Source organism: Chiloscyllium punctatum, chromosome 46, assembly GCF_047496795.1.
Source record: "Chiloscyllium punctatum isolate Juve2018m chromosome 46, sChiPun1.3, whole genome shotgun sequence".
NCBI lineage: Eukaryota > Metazoa > Chordata > Chondrichthyes > Orectolobiformes > Hemiscylliidae > Chiloscyllium > Chiloscyllium punctatum.
In genome coordinates, this window is record NC_092784.1 from 48,206,933 (window position 1) to 48,228,199 (window position 21,267).

General features: G+C 41.9%; 1 protein-coding gene across 1 annotated transcript in view; it reads right to left on the reverse strand.

Moving 5' to 3' along the window:
- Positions 1 to 10,599: 10,599 nt before the first annotated feature.
- LOC140468100 (adhesion G protein-coupled receptor E1-like) overlaps positions 10,600 to 21,267 on the reverse strand; it is a 30,152-nt gene continuing 19,484 nt past the window's right edge. Inside the window, exons 8-10 of the mRNA XM_072564279.1 lie at positions 18,984 to 19,166; positions 16,723 to 16,923; positions 10,600 to 10,752 (exon numbers count right to left, since the gene is read on the reverse strand). Of these exons, the coding sequence (XP_072420380.1) occupies positions 10,600 to 10,752; positions 16,723 to 16,923; positions 18,984 to 19,166 (537 nt within the window). The remainder of the gene's footprint in view (positions 10,753 to 16,722; positions 16,924 to 18,983; positions 19,167 to 21,267) is intronic.

Genomic DNA, 21,267 nt, shown 5'->3' on the forward strand with positions numbered 1-21,267 from the left:
AAACAAGTAAAATTCAGAAATAATTGTACATCTTGTAGTTATGCTTCAGCCTATATTTGGCTTCACTCTGGGGAGAAAAAGAAAAAAAATTATTCAGATTTTTGGTCTGCTTAATCTCACAGACGTTGTGGTAATGGCAGATGACATTCCACAATAAATAGGGTAAGGGACAATAGGGTCTTTTCAGCATCCCAAATTATTGCTGCCTCTGGGATCTTTGTATAAGGTTGCAATATATGGACAATGTGTCTTAGTTCTGCAACAGATAAAATCCACCTTGTTGATAATTATCCAGGTTTAAGGAAAAACCTTTTATGGATGTGAGAAACATTCACCCTGCTGTTCAACTGCAGAACAACTGGAAATTGCAGACTTACCCACATGATTGACTGATTTGGATTAGGTGGTATCAGAATAAAGTGTTGAGGTGGATGTTTTGTGCTTTCGCATAGCTCCCAGAAACCATTTCTTAAATTCATCTCTCACCTTTTGAGAAAGAAGATCATAGAGAGATTTCAAAAAGATGCTGTGGCTATTGATTTGAGACACAGAGTCGTAGAAGCACAGAGTCATGCAGCATGGAAACAGACCCTTTGGTGCAAACAGTCCATGCTGAACATAATTCCAAAATAAACTAATCCCACCTGCCTGCTACTGGCCCATGTCTCTCCAAACCTTTCCTATTCATATAGTTATACAAATAAGTTTTAAATGTAGTAATTGTACTCCTATTCATTATTTTCTCAGGAAGTTCATTCCACACGCAAACCACACTCTGCATAAATGATTTGCCCCCATTTCTCTCTTCTTACCTAGTCTTGAAATCTCCCATCCTTGGCAAAAGACAACTACCATTAACTCTGTCTGTATTGCTCATTACTTTATAAAGTTTGCATATCTTGAAATTTTCACCTTGCTCACTTATTGTATTTGATCCAGAAATTATATTTTTCTTTATTGCTTCCCTTCCTGCTCTTCAAATTGAAAGGATGCTCTTGGAATAAAACATCTCCTGTTGAAGATAGATGTTACCTGTGATGACACTACAGCTTTAAGAGGTGTATTTTTTCATGTTTTTTTATGAACAGAGGTTAAGACTGAATTTGCCTTTGCCAAAGGCGTATTTATAGGACATTACTATATTGGAACAGTGCTGTTTAGTATTTAAATAATCTAATATTGTGTTAAGTTTTCTAATAGAGTTAGGTTATTTCAAATTGTCTTTCCTTTGTTTGTATTTTAAGTATTGTGTTAGAATAAGGTAGGTTTTGCTTCAAACCTGGTAGTTTGACCAACTGAATTACATCCTGAACACACAGCCTTACATTTGCCTTTGAAAATAAGAAACGTTTTGGTCTTGGTTATCTTCTTAAGATGTTGAGAGGGTTTGGACTGGTCAATAACAGCCAACATCAAATAATTGTAGATATAATTATTTTCATGAGCTGTAGCTCTTGCTGGACAGCATTTGTTGTCCTCCCTAATTGATATTGAATGAGTGGCTTGCTAGTGCTATTTCAGAGGGTAGCTAGTGTGAATTTGGAGTCAGACCATGCAAAACAGCAGATTTCCTTCCCAAAGGAGCATTACTGATCCAGGTGGACTTTTTAATGATCTTGGTTACAATTGTTGAGACTAGCTTTCAGTTCAAATTTTTATGAATTGAATTTGAATTGCTGTGGTAGGATTTGAACTCAGAGCATTCAGCTGGAATTCTGGTCCAGTGAGCCACCATCTCCCTTACAAGTATAGATGGCTTTAAAGTAAAGCTTCACTGAGATTGCCAAAAATCAAAAAAATAAACATTGCCCCCAACCCCCTTTTCAATCTTGCAGTTTTATACCCACATCTATCTAAGGTGTTAAGTTCAAGACATGGGCTGGTTGAGGAGAAGACAAGACCAACAAGTATCTTCTTGCTTAGGTTTAGGCTTCTTCAAATCTCTCTTTACTATGTGTTACCACTATATATGTATACATGATCTGAGATGTACCAGATTCTAAGAATACTGTCACATTGTTAAGATATTATTCCTAGAACTTGATTGGTACTTCTTTCTATCTAACCAACTCTGCCCACACTATTCTATTTATACCCTCATAATGCCGTTTTTCATTTCACATATGTATGGCCTTTTGTTTGGAACTCCCTACAAATGGAAATACCTTTGTTGAATTTTTAATCACAAACCTCTTCGTAATTTTAAAAATCTCCATAAAATTGTCTCTCGGTTATCTAGAGAAATCAGCTGTACCATTAAAATTCTCGGATGTGCTATCATAAAGAGTTTCCCCCATGCATCTATATCATTATTTTATAATGAAGACCCAAACTTTGCAAGGTATTCCATCATCATAGAAGCCTTACAATGTGAAAGCAGGCCCTTCAGCCCAACATGCCCACACCAACCCTCTGAAGAGTACCCATTCTCCTACCCTGTTAGTCTACATTTACTCCTGACTAATACACTTAACCTATATATCCCAGAATACAGTGGGCAATTTAGCTTGGCCAATTCACCTAACCTGCACATTTTTGGATTGTGGAAGGAAACCGGAGCACCTAGAGACATGGGGAGAAAGTGCAAACTCCACACAGTCACGTCAGACTGGAATCAGACCTGGATCCTTGGCACTGTGACTAAGTGCCGCCTATTCCAAGTGTGCTTTCTGCAAAGTATTCTGAGTGGGCTGTAAGCACAATTTTATACAAATTTAGCATAACGTTACACTGTGTCAGTATTGTATACCATACCTCAGCACTGAAAACACACAGGATAAGAAAAATCAGGAAGCCTTGGAGAGGTATAATTACAATGAATATGTATTCCAATATTTCACTGGAACCTTTGTTAACAAAGAATCCAATAATCCAGGGGCATCCCAAGATAACTAGCTGTAAAAGTATTTTAAATGTCAGCATTCTGCAAAAGGAAACAAAATGATTCTGTTGTAACAAAATTGTATTAAAGTATGCTGATAAATTTTGCTCAAGCCATTAAATATGAACAATTTCAGCTTCATAAATCTACAAACCCCAGCACTCAAATCCTCTAACATTGCCTTCCATTCACCCCTTCTGCAGTTAGTGTCACACTCCTCCTGGTGATAGGAGTTCAATTAAATTGGTCTCGTTTTCTGTAATGTGAAATTCTGGCAAGGGGATCGGGAACTAGAGGGGTACCAACCACTGGTAACAGTTTTAATATAACTCCCAAATAACAGCCAATACAATGATAAGTTGAATGTCTTTAAATGCAGCACACTACTGTGATGTGGAGTGGAATGCCCTGCCTGAAAGGGTGGTGGAAGCATATTCAACAGTAACCTCTGAAGGGGAACTGGAGGAACACTTGAGGAAAAAAATGCATGAGTATGGGGAAATAGTTGCACAGGAACAAACTGGATAGCACTTACAAATATCCAGCTTGAGCATGATGGCCCAAGTGCATTTCTATAGTGCATGGTTCTTATAAACTGGACATTTAATATTTCATGGAAAAATCAATATGGAATCGAGTAATGCTTTAATATTGGAAACTTTCCAAGATATGCCTTTTGGAAAAGAAAGTTAATAGTGTGTAAAACATAGTCATAGAGTCATACAGCACAGAAACAGACCTTTTGGTCCAACCAGTCCATGCCGAACATAATTCCAAACTAAACTAGTCCCACCTGCCTGCTCCTGGCCCATATCCTGCTAAGTCTTTCCTATTCATGTATCTATCCAAATGTCTTTTAAATGTTGTAATTGTACATGCATCCACCATTTCCTCAGGATGTTCATTCCACAAGTGTTTGCCTGCCATGTCTTTTTTAAATCTCTCTCCTCTCTCCTTAAAAATGTGTCCCTAGTCTTGGAATTCCCCACCTTAGGGAAAGCTCAAACTACCACCAACTCTATCTATACCTCTTCGTATTGGATGTAGGTTTGCTCGCTGAGCTGAAAGGTTCATTTCCAGATATTTTGTTACCTTACTAGGTAATGAAACGTCTGGAAATGAACCTTTCAGCTCAGTGAGCAAACCTACATCCAAAATCTCAACCTGAGCTACAAATCTTCTCAAAACTCGCTAAGGCCTCTCATTATTTTATAAACGTCTATCAGGTCACCTTTCAACCTCCCTCCTATGCTCCAGTGGAAAAATGTCTCCGCTTATCCAGCCTTTCTTTGTAACTCAAACCTTCCATGCCCAGCAATGTCCTGGTAAATCTCTCCTGAATCCACTCCTTCATGATAATATCCTTCCTCTAACTGGGCAATCAGAACTGGACACCGTATTCCTGAAGAGCTTCACCAATGTCCTGTACGACCTCAACATTGTCTCAACTCCTATGCTCGAAGGACTGAGCAATGAAGGCAATGGTGCCAAACGCCTTTTTAACCGCCCTGACTACATTTGTTGCAAGCTTTAAAGAATTATATACCTGCACCCCAGATCCCTCTGTTCTACAACACTACCCAAGGTCCTACCATTAATTATATAAGCCCTACCCTTGTTTGTTATAGCAAAGTGCAAATTTAGCCAGATTTTACTCCATCTGCCGTTTTTCAGCCAATTGTAATCTTGGAAAACCTTCTTAATGTCTACTCTGCCATCAATTTTGGTGTCATCTGCAAACTTACTAACCATGCCTTCTATATTATCATCCAAATCATTTATATAATTGACAAACAAAAGAGGACCTAGAACCAATCCCTGGCTTGAACTCCGCTGATCATAGGCCTCCAGTCAAAAACAACCCTTCACCACTACTCCCTGTCTCCTGACATAAAGCAATTATGTATTCAACTGGCAAGCTCACCCTGAATCCCATGTGACCTAACTTTACTAATTAATCTACCATGCGGAATCTTGTCAAAGGCTTTACTAAAGTTCAAATAAACAATGTCTACTGCTCTGCCATCAGCCGTTTTGGTAACCTCCTCAAAATATTCAATCAAGTTTGAGAGACGCGATTTTCCTGACACTAAAGCATGCTGACTGTCCCTAATCCATTTTTGCTCTCTAATTATCCATAATCCTAACTTTTATAATCAGCTCAAACAATTTACCCACAACCAAAGTCAAACTCACAGGTCTCCAGTTCCCCAGTTTCTCCTTACAAACTTTCTGAAACAAAGATACAAAGTCAGCCACCCTCCAGCCATCAGGCACCTCACCCAGACAGCTGATTTGCTACAACACCCATTCTACCTCCTTAGATGCATTTCCTTTTTGAGTTGGGAAAATATTCATTAATGTAATTCAACACACCTGGAATCTTTGATTTGTGATATTTCAGTGTTGCGTTCAGAAATCTGCTCAGTCAGTATCCAGAATGTTCTACCGAACATGACAATATTAACCTGCAGGACAATTAGAATATCTGGATCTTAACATAATCAGCCAGCTTTTCCAGGGCATATAAAACATAAGCAAGTTCGCATGAGAAACACCCTCAAGTGTAGTGGAAATTAGTAAAACAACTCAAGATGCCTAATAGAAAGATTTTGACATGAATATGTACTGATTTTTACATGGTTTCTTACTGGCTATACATTTGTTTTTATTTTATTCTTTAATGAAATATGGGATTCACTTCAATTGAAAACAACAAATGTTGAAGATCACAGCAGGTCACACAGCATCCATAGAGAGACAGCAAGCTCACGCTTTGAGTCTAGATGACTCTTCATCACTTAAATTATTTATTTATTGTCCATTCTGAATTGCCCTTGAGAAGAGTGTGATGAGCTACCTACTTGATTAAAACTAAGTGATTTGCATACCCTTTCAGATGACTACATTGCTTTGGGTCTTGTGTTCCGTGGTGGTCAGGTCTAGTAAGATGGCAGATCTCCTATTTTGTGACATCAGCAAATAAGATGGATTTTTATAACAATTCAATGGTTTCATGATCATGGTTACTTTTTTTTAAAATTCCAGATTTAGTTCATGAATTGAATTTTTATTCCCCAGCTGTTGTGGTGTTGGGATTTGAATTCACGTCTCCAGGGTGGCTAAGCAAGGCTTAAGGATTACTAGTCCAGTAACATAATGATCACGCTGATTGATGATGTCACATCCGCCCCCATCATGGCCACTCCCACAACCGCTTCCACCCCTCACAATTCCTCATACATCACACGTGACATCACTTCCGCCCCCTCATCATTGCTGATGTCACACGCTCAGTGACACCCCTACTGCTGTATCTGCCACCAGTTCTGCCCACACCAACGCCACTCACCTGCATTCTGCTGACACGCCCCCCACATATCCCACTGTCACCATTCTCAGCCCCCAGAGCCCTGAGGGGAACACCACCCCTGCTCATGACTCCACCCCCATTCTCCCCACCATCACACCCACTCCAGTTACCGGCTCCGCCCCCACTCCCAGCTCCACACCCACACCCACACCAGGTCCCAGCTCCCAGCCCTGCCGAGTTTTCACCAGCCCTCCAGACCTTCCCCTCACTGAGGACGAACGATCAGTCCTCAGCAAAGGACTCACCTTCATTCCCCTCCGTCCACGCATCACTGAATTTAATACATGCTGTGACGTCGAACACTTCTTCCTCCGCCTCCGAGCTTACTTTCACAATCAGGACTCCCGCCCACCTTCCGAGGACCCCTTCGCCCACCTCTAACACACTGCATCTACCTGGACACCCCGCGCTGGCTTATTACTCGCCCTCAACCTCTTCATTTCCAACTGCCGCTGGAACATTAACCGCCTCAATCACCCTACCCACTCCAACCTCTCACCCTCACAATACGCAGCCCTCCAATCCCAATCTCACCATCAAGCCACTAGATAAAGGGGGTGCAGTGTTAGTCTGGCGCACTGACCTCTACACCGCTGAAGCCAAACGCCAACTCGAGGACACCTCTTCCTACTGCCCCCTCGACCATGACCCCACTCCCCATCACCAAACCATCATCTCCCAGACCATACAGAACCTCATCACCTCAGGAGACCTCCCACCCACAGCTTCCAACCTCATAATCTGGGAACCCCGCACTGCCCGGTTCTACCTCCTTCCCAAGACCACCCTGGCCGACCCATTGACTCAGCATGCTCCTGCCCCACTGAACTCCTCTCTACCTACCACAACACTGTCCTATCCCACTAGTCCAGGAGCTCCCCACATATGTTCGAGACACTGCCCATGCCCTCCACCTCCTCCAAGACTTCTGTTTCCCCGGCCCCCAATGCCTCATCTTCACCATGGATATCCAATCCCTCTACACCTCCATCTGCCATGACCAGGGCCTCCAAGCCCTCCGTTTTTTCCTCTCCCGACATCCCCAACAGTACCCTTCCACCGACACACTCATTCGTTTGGTCGAACTGGTCCTCACCCTTAACAATTTCTCCTTCGACTCCTCCCACTTCCTCCAGACCAAAGGGATAGCCATGGCACACGTATGGACCCCAGCTATGCCTGTCTCTTTGTTGGCTACGTAGAGCAGTTGATCTTCCGTAATTATACCGGCACCACTCCCCACCTCTTCCTCCGCTACATTGATGACTGCATTGGCGCCACCTCATGCTCCCGTGAGGAGGTTGAGCAATTCATCAACTTCGCCAACACATTCTACCCTGATCTTAAATTTACCTGGATCATCTCTGACACCTCCTTCCCTTTCCTGGTCCTCTCCATCTCCATTAATGACGACCGATTGACACTGACATTTTTTACAAACCCACCAACTCCCACAGCTACCTGGATTACACCTCTTCCCACCCTACCTCTTGCAAAAATGCCATCCCGTATTCCCAATTCCTCCGCCTCACCGTATCTGCTCCCAGGAGGACCAGTTCCACCACAGACCACACCAGATGGCCTCCTTCTTTAGAGACTGCAATTTCCCTTCCCACATGGTTAAAGATGCCCTCCAACGCATCTTGTCCACATCCCACACTCCGCCCTCAGACTCCACCCCTCCAACCGTAACAAGGACAGAACGCCCCTGGTGGTCACCTTCCACCCTACCAACCTTCGCACAAACCAAATCATCCACCGACATTTCCGCCACCTCCAAAAAGACCCCCCCACCAAGGATATATTTCCCTCCCCACCCCTTTCCGCCTTCCGCAAAGACCGTTCCCTCCATGACTACCTGGTCAGGTCCACGCTCCCTTACAACCCACCCTCCCATTCTGCTACCTTCCCCTGGCACCAGGAACTGCAAAACCTGCGCCCACATCTCCTCCCTCACCTCCATCCAAGGCCCTAAAGGAGCCTTCCACATCCATCAAAGTTTTACCTGCACATCCACTAATATCATTATTGCATCCGTTGCTCCCGATGTGGTCTCCTCTACATTGGGGAGACTGGGCGCCTACTAGCAGAGCGCTTTAGGGAACATCTCTGGGACACCCGCTCCAATCAATCACACCGTCCTGTGGCCCAACATTTCAACTCCCCCTCCCACTCTGCCGAGGACATGCAGGTCCTGGCCCTCCTTCACCGCCGCTCCCTCACCACCAGACGCCTGGAGGAAGAACACCTCATCTTCTGCCTCGGAACACTTTAACCCCAGGGCATCAATGTGGACTTCAACAGTTTCCTCATTTCCCCTTCCCCCACCTCACCCTAGTTCCAAACTTCCAGCTCAGCACTGTCCCCATGACTTGTCCTACCTGCCTATCTCCTTTTTCACCTATCCACACCACCCTCTCCTCTCTGACCTATCACCTTCATTCCCCCCCCCACTCACCTATTGTACTCCATGCTACTTTCTCCCCCCACCCCCACCCTCCTCTCGCTTATCTCTCCACACTTCAGGCTCTCTGCCTTTATTCCTGATGAAGGGCTTTTGCCCGAAACGTCGATTTTGCTGCTCCTCAGATGCTGCCTGAACTGCTGTGCTCTTCCAGCACCACTAATCCAAAAACATCATGATCATGGCTAGTACAGAACCAAGTGTTCTTTATGGAATGGATTATGACTCAGACAACCCAACTTGACCAGGAAATAACAGAATCTCACCAATTCTTTCCAGCAAAGTGTGTGTTTTAGGAAACCATCCTTCTTTTCCCCAGATAAACATTTATGTGCTGCCTCTTGGGGGTCACATCAATGACAACAAAGTCCTCCCTTTCCCCCTCAGCATTGTCTCAAGAAACGTTTTCTGGCATCTGAATTCAAGAGTTAATTGAGTCAAAGTTTTCTTCCCAGTGAATCCCAACACATCCAAAATCCATCATTACGTCTTCTATTATCTCTGTACTTCTGGTTGCCCTCCATCACATTGTCCCCCAGATACCTCTTTAGAATTCATCTTGCTCCATCCATCTTGTTTCACACTGAGCTGAACTTTTTGCCTTACATTCAGACCATTTCTCATTGTTTGTTAGGGTTTCCATCACTACTCTACCACCCAATCACAGCTGAAACCCTCAATTCATGCCACTGTTATATTCAAGTTCGACTCAGCTGGCATTGTCCTGCCCAGCCTGGATCAAACATTGAATCATTCCAAAGCCCTACAAAAGAGTCTTTTCCTGCATATAATGTGAGACGGCCGTTAGCCCCGGAAAGTTAAACTTGTTTATGATGAGCAGTGAAATAATATGAAATCCTAAGCTTATTAGAAATGAAAGCAAGTCTTGCATTTATATAGCACCTTCCATAATCTCAGGACATTCTAAAATGCTTTCCAGACAATGAAGTACTTTGAACTGTCAGCTCTATTGAATTTTAAGAAACACAGCAACCAATTTTCACACAGCAAGGACTGTAACAATAATCAGTTTTTATTAGCAATGGCTAAAGGGGTAACTGTGGGTAAGATACCAGATATAAGTCCACTGCTACTCTTTGAGATGAAATCACAGGATATTTTACACCCACCTGAGATAGCCTTGGTTTAATATCTCATTTGAAAGATAGTATTTCCAACAGTGGAGCATTCCTTCAAAAATTTGAGTTATGGGCTCAAATGTTGAAGTAGGACTTGAGCTCACAGCCTCAGGATTAAGAGGCAGGAAGGCTATCCACTACTGAATACCAATAGGGGAAATGGCAGATTTTTTCCTGATAGCTACATTCATGTTCAACTCGTCTGTGAAAAGAGTAAAAAATAAGAGAACACTAGCAAAGCAGCAAAAATTGAAACAAGGATTTAGGTGTTACCAAAATTATCAGAAGCACAGGTCCGGAGAAGTACCAATTATTTTCTTTCTGTACAAAGCAGCTGCAGTGGAAGAAACAAAATATGCAGGTATTAATCACAGGTTAAAACACAGATTCACGTCATTCTATGATTCGAGTGCACTGCCAGAAAGAGGAGTAGAAGCAGATTTAGCTGCAACTTTGGAAAAGCAATTGGACTTAAAAAAGGAAAGAAAATTTGGGCAGATGGGGAGTATGGATAAGTTGGAAATGGCACAAGCACAGTAGACTAAATGACCTTTTAAATGCTGTGTTGTTCAGTAATTACAAGCTCAATGATTCAAAAGCTTTTAGTTCCAATGCAGTGATATATGGGCATGCAGTTAGATTTCATAAACAAGCAATTTAGCTTGATTTGGAATATTTCTTTAATTATTTTAAATGACAATCTTTTGGAAGGATTTATCCATTTAGCTACAAGGCGATTTCATTATGGAGGATCAAAGCATTTCTTGTTTATCTGCTGTGGTTTTATTTTCCACACATCAAGTTTTAGCAGAATCTTGATTTTCTTCCTTCTGTGACAGTTCATGAAACTCTCATTAATTGTTGATGCAAAGGCACATCCTTTCTCCTGATGTTTCTGGGAGTATTTTTGAAAGAAAATAACTTAAAATGATACAGAAACTTTCACAACCTCAGGGCTTCCTAAAGTGCATTTGAGCAAATTAGGTCCTCTTGATATTTTACACCCACCTAAGGTAGCCATGGTTTAATATCTCATTTGAAAGGTATTTCCAACAGTGGAGCATTCCCTCAAAAGCTTGAGTTATGGACTCAAATCTTGGAGTTGGATTCGAGCTCACAGCCTCAGGATTCAGAGGCAGGAAAGCTATCCACTACTGAATCCTCCTAGTTTTAATATAGGAAATGGGTCAGCCAGTTTGCACAGCATAGCAAACTTCCAAAGGCAACATGACTAAGACCAGAATAGTCAGCTGCTAGTTCAGAAAATGAGGGGAGAAAACAGAAGATCTTGGCATTGTATAAGACCAGGAATCAATTATAATACAAAAACTATGACATGATTTTCAATGTAAAATCCTTGGAAAGGAGGTGGGGGGTGGGGGTGGAGTTGGAAGTAAAACAAAGAAATCCAATACTCACTGACAATGTGACACACATGCATTTGGACATGTTGTTGCGGAAAGCACCACTAACACAACAGGGGATAAATAGCACAATGGGATCTTGAATTTTTGCATGGTGGTAGAACTGGCAACCCTCATGTTTTTCAGGTTAATTGACATGAGGTAAAGTTGTAGTCCTTCCAGAAACATCCAAGCGAACACCGTCAAATAGAGATAATGTAACCCGATAGCAGTGATTGCACACACTGTCTAAAAATCAAGGGAAGATATGAATTGATATGTTAGAGCCAAATTGGAAGATTATTTGACATTTCTGCTAACAGTGAAATTATGAGAGACAAATTTGGCTAACACCAAACTTTGGTTTTGATGAAGTTGTCAGCCGTTCACACCAACAGGATAGAAAATCCAATGGAAGAGTACCTGGGATAAGCAAAAGTACCAGACTGGTAACTCTGAGTCACCTGAAGTCATGCACACTTGCCATAAAACTGTGTCAACTTAATTGGAGTGGAGTTATACCAAGCTGGAGCATGAAGCCTCGGGCAAATGCAGCAGTAGACATTTTTACCACAGATAAAACTGGACAATTTCCCTGTCTTCTCCCATTTTGTTGTTTGCTGTTGAAGAGTGTAATGGTGGAAAACGAAGAGCGGAGCATGTCACTGTTATAACCTGCATCAATGTGGATGATACTGGAAGTTGCTGCTTCAAATGATAAATCCAAGAAGCTGATGCAGGAGGGAGGGCTTCAGTTATGCGGATCATTGGGATATCTTCTGGGGAAGGTGGCACCTGTACAAGGAGGACAGGTTGCACCAGAATTTGAGGGGCACTAATATCCTGGGTGGGAGGTTTGCTAGAGCTCTTTTCGAGGGTTTAAACTAGTTTGGCTTGGGGATGGTTCAGAGGATGACCTAGCTAGTAAACAGCCAGATACTACATGTAGACAGATCATAGGGCAAAGTTGCAGTCAGTATGATGGGTTGAAGTGTGCCTATTTTAATGCAAGAAATGTCAGGAATAAGGGTAATTAATTTAGAGTATCGATCAGTACTTGGAGTTACGATGTTGTGGCCAGTATGGAGACTGGGGTATCACGGGGGGCAGGAATGCTAGATTTTCCAGGGTTTAGATATTCCAAAAGGAATAGGGAGGGGGGTAAAAGAGGTGAGGGAGTGGCATTGATAATCCGGGATAGTATCACAGCTGCAGAAAGGGAGGTTGCCAAGGAGAGTTTGACTACTGAGTCAGTTTGGGTGGAGGTCAGAAACCGTAAAGGAACAGCATTTTATTGGGCGTTTCTATATAATGCCCCCCCTCCCCCCCGGTAGCAATACAGACAGAGAGGAGCAGATTGGGAGGCAGATTTTGGAAAGGTGCAAAGGTAACAGGGTTGTTGTCATGGGTGACTTCATCTTCCCTCATATTGATTGGAACCTTCTTCGTGCAAATAGTTTGGATGGAGCAGATTTTGCCAGGTGTGTCCAGGAAGGATTCCTGTCTCAGTATGTAGATAGGCCAAAGTAGACAAAGTGAGGACTGCAGATGCTGGAAATTAGAGTCTAGATTAGTGTGGTGCTGGAAAAGCACAGCAGGTCAGGCAGCGTCTGATTAAGGGTTTTTGCATGAAACTTCAACTTTCCTGCTCCTCGGATGCTGCCTGACCTGTGCTTTTCCAGCACCACTCTAATCTAGACTATGTAGATGGGCCAACTAGATTGGATTTGGTACTTGGCGACAAACCAGGTCAGTTGTCAGATCTCTCGGTGGGAGAGCATTTTGGTGATAGTGATCACAACTCCCTGACCTTTACTATAGTCATGGAGAGGGATAGGAGTAGACAGTATGGAAAAGTATTTAATTGAGGGAGAAGGAATTATAATGCTATTAGGCAGAAACTGGAGCATAAATTGGGAACAGACATTCTCAGGGAAATGTACGACATAAATGTGGTGGTTGTTCAGGGAGCACTTGCTGGATAAGTTTGTCCCACTGAGTCAAGGGATGGTAGGATGAAGGATCCTTGGGTGACAAGAGATGTGGAATATCTAGTCAAGAGGAAGGAGGAAGGTTACTTAAGGTTGAGAAAGGAAGAATCAGACAGGGTTCTAGAGGGTTACAAGGTAACTAGGAAGAAGCTGAAGACTGGACTTAGGAGAGTGAGAAGGGGGCAAGAGAAAGCCTTGACCGGTAGGATTAAGGAAAACCTTAAGGCGTTCTACACTAATGTGAAGACGAGGATGTAGGGACAATCAGGGATAGTGGAGGGAACTTGTGCCTGGAGTTGGAGGAGGTTGAGTAGGTCCTTAATGAATACTTTGCTTCAGTATTCATTAGTGAGAGGAACCTTGTTGTTTGTGAAGACAGCGTGAAACAGGCTGATATGCTCAAACAGGTTGATGTTAAGAACGAGGATGTGCTGGAAATTTTGATAAACATGAGGATAGATAAATCTCATGGGCCCGATGGGATATACCTAAGGTTACTATGGGAAGAATTGTTGAGGCAATGATCTTTGTATCCTCACTGTACACTGGAGTAGTACCAGATGATTGGAGGGTGGCAAATGTTAATCCCTTGTTCAAGAAAGGGAATAGGGATAAACCTGAGAATTACAGACCAGTCAGTCTTCCATCTGTGCTGGGCAAATTATTGGAGAGTATTCTGAGAGACAAGATTTATGATTATTTGGAAAAGCATAGTTTGATTAGATTAGATTAGATTACTTACAGTGTGGAAACAGGCCCTTTGGCCCAACAAGTCCACACCGCCCCGCCGAAGCGTAACCCACCCATACCCCTACATCTACATCTACCCCTTACCTAACACCAAGGGCAATTTAGCATGGCCAATTCACCTGGCCTGCACATCTTTTGGAGTGTGGGAGGAAACCGGAGCACCCAGAGGAAACCCACGCAGACACGGGGAGAACGTGCAAACTCCACACAGTCAGTCGCCTGAGGCGGGAATTGAACCCGGGTCTCTGGCGCTGTGAGGCAGCAGTGCTAACCACTGTGCCACCGTGCCGCCCACTATTTGGGATAGTCAGCGTGGATTTGTGAGGGGCAGGTCATGCCTCGCAAACCTTATTGAATTCTTTGACACATTGATGAAGGTAGAGCACTGGATGTGGTGAACATGGATTTTAGTAAGGCGTTTGATATTGTTCCCCATGCTAGGCTCATTCAGAAAGTACGGAAGCATGGGATACAGGGAAATTTGGCTGTCTGGATACAGAAGTGGCTGGCCCATAGAAGAGACAGGGTGGTAGTTGAGGTTTACAAGATGATGAGAGGCATAGATAGAATGAATAGTTGGAGACTTTTAACCAGAGCAGAAATGGCTATTGTGAGGGGGTATAATTTAAAGGTAATTGGAGGAAGGTTTGGGGGGATGTCAGAGGTTGGATCTTTAAACCAGAGAGTGGTGGGTTTGTGGAATGCACTGCCAGCAGTGACAGTTGAGTTGGACACATTAGGTACATTTAAGCGACTCGGGTAGGCACATGGATAATAGTAAAATGAAGGGTATGTCGGTTAGCTTGATCCTGAGTAGGAAAAAAGGTCGTCACAAACATCAAGGGCCAAAGGGCCTGTATTGTGCTGCAGTGTTCTATGTTCTAAGCCATGTTGGTTTGCAAATGTAAGGCATTACTCAAGCAGTATGAAGTTATCAATACTGGCAGCATGAAGCTAATAAAACTGCCTTTGAGGCATGGATCGGGAAAGTGGGCAAAATGCGTTAATGGAAGATTCGATGACCCTGAAGAGTGGATGAATGTCCATCTCTCAGCGACCTTTTTCCCTTGCTGAAGCCACAAAGGCCATAGAATTTCACACCCAGGCCCAAAAAAACAGAAAATATTTGATTGCATTGATAATATGGTAGACTTGTTTGAAAACAAAATAATACTGATCATTTTCAGACCCAAGTCCCAATGTTTTTACTGTTCAAAGGTAAGTCATAGAAAGGGGTGAACTAATTGAACAATAACTATTTAAACACGAGACCTTGAGATGTAGGAGCACAGTAGGCCAATCGGCCCATCGGTTCCGTTCTGCCATTTAGTAAGATCATGGCATATTTTGCAACATTACTGCCTTTTTTTAAAATAAAGAAACCATTTGCAAGCAAATAGAGTTCCTTCGGGAGTTTGTCAGCGATCTCAATGCTCCATTTAAAACAAACGTGTGGATGGACACCTGCAATTTGATTTATAAGGATTTCTTCCAGTTGATACAATGAATGATGATGCTAGAAATGGGAAAGTATAGTTATAAGGAAAGGAGCAACTTTAAATATAAGAAATAATTCACTTGGAGCACAAGGACTAAGTACTGACATAGTAGAGATTTTGAACGTAATAATGTCATTCAGTAGAGCTTTTATAAACTCAAACCAACCTAAAATGTTTTACAGCCAATGAGGTCCTTTTTGAAGGGTTGACAGTATTGGAGGAAACAGCAGCTAATTTTCAGCCAGCAAGGTCCCACAATTGCAATAAGCAAATAATCAGCTTTAGCAATGAAAGATAGAAACAAAACATACTAGAAATTCCCTTTCAAATGGAAACGTGAACTCTGTTTGATCAATCTACTGGACACCTTAAAGGAGTAACACGTGCTTTGGATAAAAGGGAACAAGTGGATGTGCCACAGTTTAATTTCTAGAATGTATTTGATAAGGTGCCACATCAAAGCTTATTGCGGAAAATAAAAAGCTTATGGTGTAAAGGGTATATTGGCATGGATGGGAGATTGGCCACTGAATAGGAAACAGATTTGAAGTAATCATTTAAGTTTGGCAAAAAATTAAAGAATAGTGTGTCACAAGTCTGGGTGCTGGTCCTCAACTACTTATAATTCAGAGAAATGACTTGGATGAAGGGATGGCAGATGTGGTTACTAAATTAGTTGATGGCATAACAATAAATAAGTAAATAGGTAAATTGTCAAAAGGACACAAAGAGGTTACAAAAGATAGGTAAGTAAGTGGGCAAATATGTGACAAATAGAGTATAATGTGGATAAATGTGAAATTATCCATTTTGGAAGGAAGAATAAAAAAGAAGCTTATTACCTAAATGGTGAGAAGTGATAATGGAATAGTAATTTGAAGCAGAAGGCACTTTAGAACTATGGTAAAGAGGGCAGGGCAGTGGATTTAGTTTTAAATTGCTTGAGGTATGAGCTGTGAGACACTTCAGACATAAGGGGCCAAATGTAACCATTTGTGTTTCTAGATTTAGTCAGTGATCTCAATTTTTTTTGACAGGCAGAGTTTGGATTGTGTTCCATTCAGTTTGAAATGACGTTGTATAATGATAAATACATTAATATTTACTTGATTGTCATTCAGTTCTTTTATCTGCTATATTAGCAGACACCATAGAGAGGTTTAGCTTTTCATTGTTGTTTTTAGATACGGAATTGCCACTTGGTGTGGAGGATTTGTCTTACCTTGTTACAAACTCTGTCACTTTGAGTTATGAACAGCATGTTTGCTAAGAACAAGTTCAGACACAGATGAATGTGAGAGTTGCTAACATGTGTCTTTGCTAAGGAACAGTGTGTAAAAATGAAGATCATGCCCATGAGAGACACCTCCGAAATAATTAAACATGTGATTGTTATTATCGATTTAGTATCTTCAAAATGATTCTGCAAAGCAATGATAAAAAGTATTAAATTACAGAAATATTTTTATTTTGGAAAAATTATGTTGTCAATTCATACGAATGCAATTCATACGAAAGATATCTTATAGAGTTGTAAAACAAGACTTTTGGGTTCGTGAGCTCAGAAGCAGCAATGGCTGTTCAAAGTCATCAAGTCATAAATTCTTACAGCACAGAGACAGGCCCTTCGGCCCAAACTGGTCCATGCTGATCAAAATGTCCATCAATGCTAACTCCATTTCCCTGCACTTGACTCATATCTTTCTAAATCTCTCCTATCCATGTATTTGTCCAAATGCCTTTTAAATGTTGTTAATGTACCTGCCTCAACCACTTTTGCTGGTAACTCATTCCACATGTGCAACGCCCTCTGTGTAAAACAAGTTGCCCCTCAGCTTCCCTTTTATTCTTTCCCCTCTAACCTTAAACTGATGTACATCAGTCCTTGATTCCCCAACCCTAGGAAAAAAGACTGAGTGCATTCACCCAATCCGTACCTCCCAAGATCTTATCCACTTCTGGAACCTCACCCGTGGCTAACAATGGTGCAAAAGTATTAGCCAGAGCCCCCCCAATGTCTTCTCTAGCCTCTTGCAGTGTTCTTGGATATATCTGGTCAGGACCAGGAGATTTATCCACATTCATACATTCTAATACATCCAACACCACCTCTACTGTGATATGGACTGACCTCAAGATGTGATTACTAACTTTTCCAAGTCCCCGAGTCTTCTTGTCTTCCTCCATGGTAAAAATAAAGGAGAAATTTATTGGACCTTGCCCATCTCCTGCGGTTCCACACGTGCATGTCAGCTTTGGTCCTTGAGGGGTCCTATTCTCTTCTAGCTATTCTTTTTCCTTTAATATAATTAAAGAACCTCTTTGGATTCACCCTAATCTTCTCAGCCAAGGCTGTTGTGAAACTCTGATGCCTGACCACAGTGCGGCTCCTTTCATATCTCACTATTTCTCCACTGGAGTGTGTGACTTAAATGAATGGTCAGTGAGGCCTGATTTCTGCTGTGTGAAGCGCTAGGTGTCCATTTTACCTGTCTTTTTATCAACTACCCCATAAATGGGAGATCAGGGGAAAGTGGTGGTCAGAGTAATATAAGGAAGGGTAAAACGGGGTTTGGCAGTGAAAGATGTAGGGATAAAATGGTGGTAAATGGATGGATGGGCAAATGGGGGCATTTCCCCTCCCCCTACTCAATTATATATGTACTTCCCTACCTGCTACATTTTCACCTGGGAAGTCATACAAAATCTGAGTCAATAAAAATGGGGTCATATCAGAAAATAGTTTGGGGAACATTATATTACACAATAAGAACATATGAGATAGAAAGTCAATGTACTATCTTTATAAGTCACTCTTGGTCCCTGTGATCTTCTGGACCAGTTTTGATCACCTGAGGGTGTTGGAGAGAAATTATCCAGTATATGTTTTCCTTTACCATCACTGATTACTTTGTTTTGCTGCTCCTAGATGGGTTGCTAACTGTGATAAAACATATTCCTGGATGTAACTTGCGCTGGGCTCCAGTCTTCAGCTGACCAATATGTTGTGCGTAACACACTGTCTTCCTCTGCCAATTAGAAAGCAAAATAAACCATCATCTATTTGATGATGCTTGACCATGGGTGAGAAAAAATATTTTGGCTCTCTGATTTCCATACTTCATAATTGGTGAAGAGAAATATTCAAATAAAAAACAACAAAACACTATTTCTTTTTCAGTGTGACTATGACTTTTCTCCACAGTTGCATCCACCAGGATCCTGGAGACTCTCGTCCCAATCCTGGAGGGTTGGTAACCCTTTTCCCATCAGATTACTTGGCTGGGAAGGAAAGACAATGAGAAGGAGGAAGTATTTTGTAAAGGTGTTGTCATAGGCTTGACGGAGCAGCAGGACTTTGTATTTTGTATAAGTTTTGTATCTTCTTGAGCGCCGACCCGATGATATAACTCTGGATTTTGGGCATTCTGTAACCTTGACTCAGTTTGTAAGTTCTGCTGTCTATAAATTCAATGATCTTACCCTGAAGCCGACTACATGCCCAACTACATCGAAACCTGTCAGGGCAGACAGCTCCACCAGCAACAGACTTGGGAAGATGACTGTTTTTTTCTCTGAACAAATTGCCAGTGCAATTAGTGTGATGGCCATACACGCCAATGTCACAAAGATCCCAATGTCCGTTAGTATAGATGAACAGCAACTCTGCAACAAAATATAAAACAATACATTCAGTCTAAAGTAAGTTGTGTTGCAATGCTATCACCTGTACTGGGTTAATGAATGTCTATTAAGTGATTAGTGATGTGGCGTAATGGGGATAACACTCTCACCTCTGAGTCTGAAGGTTGTGCATTGAATCCCTTGCTAGCTAGGCCTTTGGCATAAAATCTAAGCTGATGCACCAGTGGAGCATAAAAGGGATGTCCACCCACATCTAACTCCTGGAAATTCCCTCCAGCTCTCACCTGCCTCACCTCCTAAAATATCCATCCCTAAAACCCACCCCAGCTATCCTAATTAGACTTGGTCTCTTTGGTTCCTGCAGCTGTGCTAAGTTCCTTGTGTTGATCTTCTCTCTTAAAAAGTGCCATTTAAGTGCAAGTTGTTGTTGTGATGAGGGGGGCAGGGGTCACTAGCTATTTCTCTAAATGCATAGGTATTTAGCCTTGAAGGACTGTAGACATCTCTCTCTGTCACACAAAGAGTGAGAGATAGTTGCTGGTGTAGCATTGGACAAGCAAGGAAGCAAGATCCAAGAGCTGGAAGGGACATTTAACCTACACTGTTTTCATTAAGATCATCAGAAAAAGGAGCAGGAATAGGCTCTTTGGCCCCTCGAACATTCTGTGCCATCCAGTAGATCATGGCTTATCTGAAATTCCTTATGTCCACTTTCCTTTGATTCCCCTATGATCAAGAATTTGTCTATCTCAGCCTTAAAACTACATAAGGACTCTGGCCCACAGCTCTCAGTGGCAAAGTATCCACAGTCTCATAACCGTAAGACGGTAAAAACTCCTCCTTAGTGCTCCTTTATTTTGAGAATACGCCCCAGGTCATAGACTCTCTCATGAAGGGAAATATCATCTCAGCATTTACCCTGTCAAGCCCCTTAAATATTCCTGTATATTTCAATGAGATAACCTCTCATTCTTCTAAATTCCACTGAGTAGAGTCCAACCTGTTTAACCTTTGCTCATAAGATAATCCCTCCAAACCAAGAATCATCCTAGTGAACCTTCTCTAAACTGTCTCCAATAGAGTAATATCTTTCCCTAAATATGCAACGAAACTGCTCACAATACTCCAGAAGTGGTCTCACCAGCATCTTGTACAATTGCAGTAACACTTCCCTATTCTTATAATTCAACCTCCTTGAAGTAAGAGCCAATATTCAATTAGCGTTCCTGATTACCTGCTGTGCTTATGTATTAGCTTTTGTGTTTTGTGCACAAGTCCCTCCAAGTCCATTTGTTTTGCAGTTTTCCACAACTTATCTCCATTTAAATAATATTCTATTATTCTGTTCTTCTGTTCTTCTTTCCAAAATGAACATTTTCGCATTTTCACACATTAAACTGCATTTCTCAACCTATTAATACCTCTCTGTAAACTGTTTGTATCCCTCTCACAATGTGCCTTTCCGTCTGTTTTGTGTTATCTGCTAACTTGACTACAGTATATTTGTTTCCTTCTTCCAAGTCATTGATATATTTTATGAACAGTTGTAGCCCAAGCACTGAGCACTGTGGAACCCCATTGGTCACAAGCCACCAACCTGAGAGAGAATCCCTCATACCCATTCACCGTTTCCTGTGCATTAGCCAGTTCTCTATCTATGGTAATAGACTACCTCCAGCAATGTGGGCCTCTCCTATTACTGAATCTTTTGTAAGATATTGTGTCAAAAGCCTTCTAGAAGACTATATACAACACATATACTGGTTCCTCTCTATCCATTCTGGTTGAGACCTCCTTGAAAAATACTAAGAAATTAGTCCGATACAATTTCCCTATCATGAAGCCATGCTAATTGTGCTTAATTAGGTTATGGTTTTCCAAATGTTCTTCTATTACTTCCTTAATAATTGCTTCCAGTACTTTTCCAACAGTAGATGTTAGGATAATCGGCCTGTAATTACTATTGGCTGTGATATAATGTGATAGTTCTGTTCTCATGCGATCTCGCACTACAAGAAAATCACGCATTAGCCATGCCATTTAACTGATGGGGCCAGAATCGTGTTATAGCAAATACAGGTAAAGAAAGTTCACATTCTATAAATAGTGGTCTAAATTCTTC